Source organism: Aquila chrysaetos, chromosome 5, assembly GCF_900496995.4.
Source record: "Aquila chrysaetos chrysaetos chromosome 5, bAquChr1.4, whole genome shotgun sequence".
NCBI lineage: Eukaryota > Metazoa > Chordata > Aves > Accipitriformes > Accipitridae > Aquila > Aquila chrysaetos.
This window is the reverse complement of record NC_044008.1, coordinates 16,276,977-16,288,934: the sequence shown is the minus strand read 5'-3', so window position 1 is coordinate 16,288,934 and position 11,958 is coordinate 16,276,977. Positions and strand designations below refer to the sequence as shown.

The following is an 11,958-nucleotide window of genomic DNA, read 5'->3' as shown; positions in this document are numbered from 1 at the left end:
AAAACCTGGATGGTAGGAAGGATTTGGGCTTCTGCAGGGCTACCTGGTTGAGAACGGTGTTAGCTGGCATAGTGGAGGGATATGAATGATTTGCCTTTGACAGAGGAAAAGGCATTGCTATTTGTTAATTGCATAAAAGATGCTGAAGTCTATTTGACGGTTCAGGAGACGTCTGGATAAGCCATATGTGAGCTGATGTTGATACTAGGATATTAATAAATAATAACAAGTTTGACATAGTCTTAATAATATTTTATCAAAAATTTTCAAGCTGTTGTGACCCTTGTGGTGTTACAAACATACTAGTAGCATGCATATTAAGTTGATGCTTAATCAGCAGAACAAGGTTCCCCAAACTTATTGTGAAATCCATGTAGGTAAGTATGCACATTTGATTGTTTGGGCTCTATAAGAAATAAATCTTTAGAGTTTTCTTGAAAATTATTCCCTTGATATTCTGCCAGGCCAAACAGGTTGTAAGAAAATCTTGGAAAATTGCTAGAAAGGTTTTGCTTTATAAGAATATTGTTTTGATTTTAATAAAAGAACATTAACTCCATGTTTTGGTGTTGTGGTTTGGGTTTGGTTTGGGTTTTTTTACCATGCCTGTTGCTTTCTGTAACAATTTGAATATGATTGGTGAGACATGAACCTAGCAAAAATAACAACTGTTAAACTTTATCTAGTCTAAGTGTAATGTGGCAATTACCAGGATTTCAATTAATTTTCAGGACACTTGTGCAAGGCAATCTGAAGGGGTGGGAATAGTCTTATGTGAGCACCTCAATGTGCCCAGTAGGTCCAATTCATCCCAACTCTTTAAACAGACATTGCATTTCTGCATAGACATGCCCACACAGTGAACAGAGACCCAGTAGATAGCCCTGGTTTTTTTCAGCCTCTGTTCCTGCATGACAATACTTTTTTTCTGAACTTCTAGCACACAACAGTTCTTTCATGTCCATCTAAGCCACAATTTCCAGCTACAACTTCCAATATGTTCTCTGTAATCCCCTGCCCAGCTCTCTCCACATCTTCTTTGCCCAGTCTATGTCCCTATGAGTACCTGTGGGCCTTCTCAAAACATTAAATCTTTTCCCTGCCAGGGTACCTGAATCAGCAGCTTCTCTTCCTTCTCCCACCCTCTCAATCCCAACATCAAATTGGCCCTGGTTTCCCCGCAGGCTGCTTACCCTTCAAGATAGAGCAGAGACTCTGAAGTGCCATCTGGCTCGGTGTTCACAGACACCTACTCCCTTGACTCCACTGCCAGGAGCTTGGGGTAATGGACACAAACTTTCTGGTGAGAAAGGGTGGGCAACGTGTGAGCAAATCAACTGCTGTTGACATGCGCTCCGCACAGATGGTCAGCAAGGGAAAGATTGCTTCCCACCTTCTTCTGCTGAAAAGGAACTGCCTCAATAATAGCGTTTGAAAGCAAGAGGTATTTCCTTCCCCAGGTTTGCTGCTGGCATTTTCTGTGCTTGGCTGGGTTTGCATCCTACCCACCTGCTCCTGGCTGGTAGTGACAACACTTCCCTTCCATGTGACAAGGGGACATCAGGAAAGTGAAGGGAGACACGTATTTTTCTTTCTCCCATCTGGTATAATTAAGTACTTGAGAGAAAGATAAAGCAGAGGTTATGTATTCTTGATCCTGGGCAAATTATATAAATCCATGCACCAGTTCCCAACTTGCTAGCATGCAGTGTTATTGCTGTGCTACCGTTACGTTGGTTATATCGTTACGGTCCATGATGAAATCTAATCATTCCACTCACCTATTTTATGTGTGACTTATGTGTGAAGCTTCCTGTGTTTGTACGGATTCCAGATGTTACAGGATAGACACAGATAAAATTAAACAGCTGATAGTCAGCCAGCCATCATTCTGTCATACTTTTAGGTAATTAAGATGTATATGTTGATAGATTTAAATACTCCCCAAAAGCCTTTGTGTTAAATTTCATTTGGGACTGAAAACGGAGAATCTCCAAAATGTCAGTTTAGCTGTTTATATTGCCAAGTTAGGCAAAAGAAGGTATGTGTAGCTGCTGAGGTTTTTGACTGAGCTCTGGTTTGTCTAACGTCTGTCTGCTCTGCGCGTGCTCTCTTTGGCAACCAGGGACCTTGTGGGTGACCACAGGAGAGGGAGGGACCGTGTGAGAGTGCTATTGTGGTGCACAGCCAGACACCATGCGTATCACAGGTATTGGTCGCTACCGATGGGAAATGTCAGATTTCCCAGTTATTTCACCATGCAGACCTTTCTATTTCTGCAGCTTCCTGAAGGTCTATTCATTTCAGTCTAAACATACTTTTTCAGATTTCTAGTGATTTCATGCTAGTTTTGTTTTCCAATTATATGAGAAAGAAACCAATTCTTCCAGCCAACGAACTAATGAGAAAGAAAAGTGATTTTCAGTCCATCCTGCTTTTACTAACCAAAGTGAAACAAAATGATTTAATTCCAGGTCAATCTAAAACATAATATTTAAATTTGCAGTTCTTGTGAAAAATAAGGAGAAACTATGCAGGCAAACTTCTTTCATTTCAAAGACCAGTAGTTCGGACGCTCCCCAGAACGGTCAAGAGCTGGTTTCACTTTGTACTTCCGACTGGAGGACCAGAGCCAGTGGCTCCCATGGGAGCTCTCTAATCACTGGGCTTTGGTGGCTTTGCAATGGATGCTCTTGCTGCTGCTGCTACTGCCACTGTCCTCCAGTGGACACATTTTTCTCTCCACTGTTTTCTCTCCTCAGACTGAAGCTGTCATCCTTCTGTCTGTCAGGTTCTCCTCCTGATGATCTCAGTTTCCTAGGATTTTTGGGGAGCTTGTGGAATTGACTGTTTTCCCTTAGATTGTTCTTTAAATTGTAGTCTCCTGGGTTCTGATTTTTATTTACTCCCCTGGCCAAAAAAAACCCAAACATACACCTTAGTTCCCAAACAGAGTACAGTATGGAAGGTTTCTGCATTGGTAACAAAACATTTCTAAGCCAGTAGGCCACAAAGGTTCCTTAGGGGCCAGAGACATTTTTTGAGCTCAGGATAATTTCTGAACAACATCAATTTAACCTTTGCAGAAGAATTTACTTTAACCTAGAGAAAAATACTTAGGATAATTTAGGCTGACAGGTATGGAAAATCTAATAATAGGGATTTAAAACAGAACACTGCAACAAATTTGGGTGAATAAAAATAGGACAATCTTTTCTTAGCACTTTCAACAGTACAGATACCACTAGCAGAACAAGAGCACTGTTATTCCCTATTAACAGATACTGTGGTGGAAAAAGCTTTCCACTGAGAAGCTTCATTATTTTATGTTGCAGGGTAGTGGCTGTCGTGAAAAACTGTTGCCGTCATCCTAGCTCTGTATATTGTCCTCATACAAATTGTACTTTAAAGCTATAAAAGAATTTTAATCCCTGGTTTACTAAGAGGTTTCTTTGGTCTTTTATTTCTTTGCCAAAATATAGTTTGATATTTTAAAACAAAGTATGATTGACTCTTTTAAAGCATATAGGTAAATCTAGTTCAACAACTGCTCTTCATGCTGCTTGAGTCAATTTGTTGACAGAGCTGGAAGGACCATACCCTCTGGCCCGTGTTGTGTGTACTTTGCAGGTTTTGTTTTCTTGAAGAAAGTAATTGAACCAATGTCATTCCAAAAACTTCTTTGGTCAAATTATCTATAAAAATAGCCAGTTTTTGTGACTAATGTGAAGCACCTTGCCTTGAATGGCTTGAAACGAGCATCAGTTCTCTGAGAAGCAAACCTTTCCATGTAGCTAAAATAGCAAGATGTGCAAAGCAAATATTGACTTTTAAAAATCTTTTCCAGTTGTCTTATTTGCAGAGACTTTAGATTATCCCTGATAAAGTCATCAATATAAATATAGCTTCTCTTAACTCCTGCAAGTCTGATACAACTCTCCCTTTTTAGTGGAGACCCTGTTTTAGGAGAGAGAACATGCATAGTTAATTCCTACAGTTGTGGGGTTTATATGTATACACCCTACAGCACTTCTGTTAAAGCCTCAAAATGCAGTTTTCTCCTCATAATCACAGAGGAAACTTGTTGTCATGGTTTAAGCTCAGCCAGTAACAAAGCACCACGCAGCAGCTCGCTCACTCCTACCCCCTGGGCCCCAGTGCGATGGGGAGGAGAAAATATAACAAAAAGCTCATGGGTTGACACAAGGACAGGGAGGGATCACTCACCAGTTATGGTCACGGGCAAAAAACAAACTCAACTTGGGGAAAAAATCAAAATTGATGTAATTTGTTACCAAGCAAATCAAAACAGGATAATAGGAAGTAAAACCAAATCTTAAAAAACACCTTCCCCCCACCCCTCCCTTTTTCCCAGGCACAGCTTCACTCCCGAATTCTCTCCCTCCTCCCCCTGAGCAGTGCAGGGGACAGGGAATGGGGGCTGGGGTCAGTTCCTCACACCTTGTCTCTGCCGCTCCATCCTCCTCAGGGAGAGGACTCCTCACTCCTCCCCTGCTCCACCGTGGGGTCCCTCCCGTGGGAGGCAGTCCTCCATGAACTTCTCCAACATGAGTCCTCTCCCCGGGCTGCAGTCCTTCATGGACCGCTCCAGCATGGGTCCTTTCGTGGGCTGCAGTCCTTCAGTCACAGACTGCCCCAGCGCGGGCTTTCCCTCGGAGCCGCGGCCATCTTGGGGGGCATCCACCCCCTGCTCCGGCGTGGGCTCCTCTCTCCCCGGGCTGCAGGTGGGCATCTGCTCCCCCGCTCCCCTCCGTGGGCTGGGGGGGACAGCCTGCCGCCTGGTCTCGCTGCGGGGGCAGCCCCTCCTGCCCTCCCTGACCTTGGTACCCGCAGAGGGGTTCTTCTCCCATCCTAATCCCCTCTCTGCTGCAGGTTCCCCCTCTTAACTCTGCTCTCCCACAGGTGTTACCACCATTGCTGACGGGCTCGGCCTGGGCCAGAGGCGGGTCCCACTCGGAGCTGGGGAAGCTTCCAGCAGCTTCTCACAGGAGCCGGCCCTGTGAAGCCCCTCCCCGCTACCAAAACCCTACCACACAAACCCAAAACACATGTATGTGGACTTAATGGGGCCAAATAAAGCCAGGAACCCAGAGTGTACTTAGGAGGGTAAATCTGCTTTCCTTGGTGTACTTTCCCTTCATTTCTCTGTGGAAGGTCAGCGGGGATACAGCAGAACACCCTGGGCAGCTGTGGGTGACAACAACCAGTAGGAGCAAATGGATGAAGCACTTCTCCAGTCTGGGTATTTGTTGGTGTCTCAAAATCTGTAGCAGAGCCAAACAGCTGTTTTGAAATGTTGCTATGTGCAAGGAGAGAGCAGGGCATGTCAAGGGAGGAGAGTAATTTGTGGCTCCCCAGGCTGGTCATTGCTTTGCGTTCCCACCTGGAGGGCAACCTTCATCAGGGAGATGCCAGTTCCATGGTTTTTTGCCGCTTATTATTCAGGTATAATAAATCACCACTAGAAAAATATATCTAAAAGCTCACCATAGCTATCCTGACAATGTGCAAAATAAAAAGGAGGGCTATATCTCAAGCCCTGAGGAACCACGGTTACTGACACAAGGCGGGAAAGACTATTCATGAGGACTGTGGTAAGGGAACAGGCCCCTTTGGGAGGGCGTCCAGAGCACCTACGAGTTCAGCTTCACCATACGGCTGTACTGATCTAACAGTTCTCCACTGCTGGTGCTCTAGCTTCAGCCTTTGTCCACATACCTGGCATCAATACTACATCAATGATCCCATGCAGCATGGCACCAATGGGCACAGTCCCGTGGCATCTGGACACAGCAGCCAGAGCTGGGTACTAGTAATGTGGTTTGTCAGTACCCCCAGGCTCGATAAAGGGTGAAGCAGGCTTCGGGTTCATCCAGGAGGTCTAGTTGGGAGTGAAGAAGAGGGAGAGGGGCCAGAGGCAGCCCTGGAGACCAGGCTGCAACATGTTGTGGAGGTTGGAAGCTCTTTTGCTTCATTTTTCTCTCATGTGTCTTCAGTTGTTTCTTCCTGAGCATATTCCTTTTCTTTTTTTACTTGCTAGTCCCCTCTGCTGTGTTTTCATGTGCAATAATGATTTTTTCTCTTGAATTTAGGGAGAATAATTATTTCTGATTAATAGGCCAGTAAAGCAATGAAAAGTGAAAAATTTCAAGCACTTTTGCTTATTGATGTGAGAAGGTCCCTAGAAACAGCCTTGCCCAGTTGTACTGCATGAACTCACTGATTCTGGGTAAACTAACATGAGATTGCAACAAGGTATGTGACGGACTCCTCACCTTGCCATTCGTACTGCCAACTTGGAAATGTCAAGACCTTAGGAAATAACATGAAACATTCTATCTTGAATAGCACTTTGAAAATCACACTGAAATTTTAAAACAAATCCACTCTGTCTTTTTTGTCTTTACTGTTGATTACTACTATCAGCAACTCTGTGCCTGCCAGGGAGAGAATATTCAAGCTGAAACTGCATTTCTTGCTTGTGGTGGAAAACCCAAAGACTTCAAACACCTGACTTGCACACAAAAGGTGAAGGGCACCACGGGGTGCTGTGACTGTTAGAAAATGAAGAAGCTTCTCATAAATTATAAATAGACTTTACATCCTTCTGAAATGTGGAAAAGCTCTTTTAAACAGTTGTTAAATACATCTAAAAAGTAGCTGTTTGCTCCAGGATGCAAGATATGGAGGAGCAGCCAGCCAGTGGGATGCAGAGGCAAGGAGGCTGGGGGACAGGGTGGCCTCCCTCTCCCCCTGCCCCTCAACTCCTCAGCATATTCCTCTGCTGTCCTTAGCTCTCTCCTGATCAGATATGTCAGATAAAATACTTCTTTTTATTGTAAGCTTATACTTCATTCTGTTTTTATTATTCAGTGCTACATTCTCCCAATGTGTAGGAAACCAAAAAATGCACCATGTTTGCCTTTGAGAAATTACACTTTAAGCATAAGACACGCTTGAAGAAATGAGAGCAGAAACAAGAGGAGAGAGAGAAACATAATAAGATGGTTCTGTTTTTCAGAGCATTAGCTTTTATTTACGATTTTGGCCAGTTCTTTATGGATGGGATTCATCTCAGTACACTTTAGTTGCTTAAGTTGCATCTGTCCTAAGATAGGGAACTGGGCCACCCATAACCAAAGGAAAGGAGCAGATACCTCCAAAGGGGGATTTATCCCTTTAAGTAAGGTAAGTATCTAAAGAAGGTGGTAGGATGGACCCTGTAGGGATCCCTGTCTTTCTCCATTGACTCTAAAGGAAGCCCAGGTGATTTGCTTAGATTAAATACTTACTTTTCACATGGCAAGAATAATCCCAGGCATAAATAATTTTACTTCTTACTGAAACTTTAAAGAAAACTGGATTTGAAAAAATTTTTTTCTGATGTTTTTCACATTTTCCTTACAGGGGAAAAAATCCATATACCCAAAGAGACATTTTTATTCCGAATGTCCATCACAGGGAAAGGTGTACCTGTATGAGCTGGTGCCAACTGCCTGTCAGCCAGTGTCTCAGGGCCAGGCTCTGAAGCGTGGCTGGTGCCTCTGCTCCTGCCCTCTTCCCTCACTGCTGTGAGGTCTGTGAAGGGAATATATGCTGAAGTGCTAGCAATTCCTGTCCTTTGTGTGTATTACGGATATGCCTTGGGCCTAAGAAATGACAACCACAGTACCTGTGATGACTTGAAATAGCACGCACCAGTGCTATCTACCCTCCAGCCAGCATGGGACGAGTGATGCATTATAAATCCAGATCCTTTACCAGTGGAGAGATTAAAGAAGCAAGAAAGAAGTTTCTTAATCCCTGCCTCAAGCAGTTTAAAACCTCCTTCTTGCTTGGGGTCCTACATAAATCAAAACACAGGACTGTCTATATTCTGCAAATAAATCTTCCTTGATATTTACTTCTCCCATAACTTCTCTGTAACAAAATCTGAATTCCCTACCAAATATGCTAATAAAACGTCAACCATTCTATAATTTAGTAGCATCATAATAATAATAGTTTCTTCAGTTATATGTCACTCTTTTAGAGAGCACTTGACATACTGCTTACACATAAAAAGTAAAATTAATATCTTAATATAACATTTAGTCTTTTATTTCTTAATATTGAAACCCACTAAATATAAACCATCTGTACAATAGTTAATCATGCATGAATACAAACCAAATGCAGATTAAATTAGCCTGAAAAAAAGTCTCACACAAGTAATTTCCACATGCACTTGAGGAAAATAATTTCAAAAAATGTAAGTATATGAATTATTTCTGCTGGAGTGAACAATCATAGTAATGGCAGAGGACACTTAGTACTGAGCATTGCAATAGGATTGAAGAACACGTATCTTTTTTTTTTGAAAGAATAGGAACTACCAAAAGAAAAGTGATGATTAGTTTATAAAACATATTTTGCACATATAGAAAACCTTCTGTTTGAGGATGTGATGATGCTTTACAGACAATCATGAATTAAGCCTTACAAGTAGTCAGAGGAGAACTGGTAACAAATACATCACAACTAAAAATGTGTATCCAAGACAACATGCCATTCTGAAAACTGGAATCAAAGTGCCACAGGTTTCAACAAAGACACCAAAAAACAGTGGCCAGTTCTGTGCATGAGCTGGTGAGCACTGTTTTGGAGCTGCTCCATCACCATGTTTCCCATGACCGTGCTATACCCCCCACACCACCCTGCCCCATGCTTGCTGCTGTGGGCAGTTACAGGCAAAGCTTGTGCTGAAATGCAAAGCTGTGACTCAAGTTGCCATGTTGTCTTTAGCTTTAAATTGAAAAAAACCTAGTGCTCACGGCAGTGATCCAGAGTTTGAGCTAATTTGAAGCCGGCTCAATACGTCCACATGGGTGGACACAGCTTTCAGGTAGGCATGTTTACAGTGACCTCAAAACCCAAAATCAGCCCTTCCAGGTCGTTTGCACCCCTACTGTAAGGAGGAGTCCTTTCTAGCCCATGTTCAGATAAACCAGTGCCACTAGACTTCTGATGTTAAGTAGCTGTAAAGACTTTGACATTTGGTTGCAAACCAGACCAACTAAACAGTTGTTTAATCAAACAACAATTAAAGAGTTGTTTGCCAGCACTTTAAGAATCCCAGCCTTCTCTTTTCAGTGGCATGAACTTTTTCTGCCATGAACTTAACCTGTCACAATTTTCTTTTACTGTGCATATTTGCTAATGCCAGAAGCCCCGGCAGAAAGAGTTCACAAATCAAGCCTTTGGCAGGTTGCAGGCTGGGTCTCATTCACACCTACACCTCGGTGCCTCGGGGGACATGCTGTCTTCTCCAGCTGAAGCACACAGGTATGTCTTTGCTTGCTTCCCTCAGTCGGTTGTGTTCATTTCCAGCTGAAACACTTGGCTGTCTGAAACCCAGGTAAGACCTCTTCAGTATTTAATTTTCCTGCTAAGCCGGGAACTAAAGTATGTTGGGGTTTTGCTGGTCCTTGTTCCTCTGTTAAAGGGAGTCATGTTTAAAGATTATCATTGGTATTGAATATCACAGTGTTAGACAGGGTAGGGACTGGGATGTGCACCTACCAAGATTATTCTTACTGTAGATACCTATATTTCACTACAGTGCTGTCACAGTGGTTGCAGCTTAAGTCATCTCTGAGTCTGTCCATTATTCTGACAGAGTATAAAATTTTAAGTCCAACACAGCAGGAAATTTTTTGCTCAGTTTTGCCTCAGACATGGGCTCTGCTGCCAGCTCGCTCTGTAGCCAGACAGCCAGGCGCAGCTGCGTGGATGATTGCCGGCATCGTCTGCCCGTCACACGCCAGGCTCTCTCCGGTCGTGGCAGGTGAAAGGAGCTGAAGCAGCATGAAAGGCTGGTGACCCTTGATAGCTTTCCTTATCTGTGGTTGCCGAAATAGCCATCTAGGTTATGGCTGTTATGTCATGTGCTGTATAGAGCCGCATGAATCAAGCCTACGTGGAGCCTGTAACATCTGAAACACTTTGAATGCCTTTGCTTATGTTCCCCCTACTCTGGGGGGTGGTATTTCATCTAGCTCATTCAGCACAGCTACAGCTGTATGAAGGTGAGGAACAAGAACAGAGCCAGGAAGCGGCTCTTTGACCATGCTCACACAGGGATGCAGCAGCAGCTGGAGCTGCATCAGGGCGCGCTGGCCCTGCTGGTGCCCACAGATGGAGAAGGAGGTGGAAGGTGGAAAGATGGGGGGCAGGCTGTGATTTGGGAGCTCTACTTTGTGGCAGAATGATGGGTTTTCTTTTATACCCATGGCTGCCTTCTGTTTTTCCAACAGAGGTTTTGTGTTGGCAAGCCTTAGTTTCCTCCAGGTGAGTAGGAAGAGGAAGGATGTGAAGTAAATGCCACAATGAACATCCCTTGGGTTCACACAGATTCCCCCGTACGAGTCTTTTGCGTTGATACTGACATTACCTGTTTTTCTTCACTGCACTTTAAGATGCGGTTATAATCTTGTCTCTGCCAAAATTCATAGCACCTGTCAGGCATTTCTCAGTGGCATCTTCATTAGGACCTCAGTCTTTGTTTTAAGTTAATGAAAAAAACCAAGAACCTCCAGAGGAGGAGTTAGATCTCTGCAAACAGCCCTACTGAATCTAGTTAGGATTAAATAGCTTGTATTTGAATACTACAATATTTTTGATGATAGCATTCTGTTTTTATTTTATACTAAGTGTGAATATGTTTTTGCAGTCTTCTCCAAAAGCCCTTGTGAGGTGTCCCTGTGCTTTCATCCCTGTTCCAGTGCCAAAATTTCCCTTATGAGAAATTTTCACTAGAACAAAATCAAAGCCAGGGTTTCCTTTTAATCTTTATATTTTTATTATGACTCTGTCACTTTATTAAAGGCTAGTTCTGGGCAAGCCTACACACAAGGGGTGCCTTGGTGAGACAAAGTGCTGAGTGACCCACCAGTTCTTCTCTTGCAGCTGTACCAGTTTGAATTTCACGGGGAGACATGAGGCTGGAGCTGGCCATCCTGTTACACCTCAGTAAGTACAGATGTTATAGTTACTCAGGCCAATTTTGAAATATTATCATGTGATTTACATATTTCTCCAAGATTTTGTTAGAGTGCTTCTTTCAAGTATGCTATTAAGACACATGTGACAGTGAGTCCTTATTCCCCACTCTCGTGCCTAGGAGTTATGAGTGATACGAAACCTTTAAGTACAAAGAAGATACATGTTGTAATTGAGTCTGAATCAGGTCCTGAAAGGGGCAATCAATATCTGCTAAGGAATAATGAGTGTGTATCTGCATAAATAAAGAAGAGCAGGCTAACCAAACTTAATGTGTTGCTTTATACCTAAAGAGTGAAGCGTCACTCACAATCTGAAGTATAGCCTGAGCCATAGACTGAAATCTGGCTGTAAAATACTGTATTTTTACTGTTGTAATTGCATTACTGTTTCTAGTGTTCTGTGGGATCTTCATGTATTGATTGGTTTTTTTTTTTAACTGCACTTTTTATAACAAGTTGAGCCAAGTAAAGCTGAACAGATAAAGCCTCCAAGGTACCCATTCCTGTTCAGGGTTTCAGGACAGAACTTGTTTAAAAGGACAAGCCCTCTAAGGGAAGTCTTAACATAATGGGGAAAATATTTAAAGTTGTTTCAGGCAAAATAAACAAAAAGATCGTGCAATTATTTAGCAAATTCAGAATTATTCTCTTTAATTATTAATGACCATTCCATCGGGTCTGAATGAAGGGTTCTGGGACCAGACCAAGGGGTTCATTGCAAATCATCAGAAAATCTGAGGGATCCCTGATGTCAATCCTCGTCTCAGTTCCACCATTATCACTTGGAAATCAATAGCAATCAGCAGAATTAATGCAAATCTTGCTCTGCTCACAGAGTCAATTGAAATACCCATGATTCTGCAGCAGGAGTGCTGGCTATGGGTATGCCAGGATA

At 42.9% G+C, this 11,958-nt stretch overlaps 1 protein-coding gene across 1 annotated transcript in view; it reads left to right on the top strand.

Moving 5' to 3' along the window:
* The first annotated feature begins 10,997 nt into the window (after nt 1-10,997).
* Nucleotides 10,998-11,958, top strand: part of LAMB4 (laminin subunit beta 4) — a 44,124-nt gene continuing 43,163 nt past the window's right edge. Inside the window, 1 exon segment of the mRNA XM_030016438.2 lies at nt 10,998-11,031. Coding sequence (XP_029872298.1) covers nt 10,998-11,031 — 34 coding nt within the window.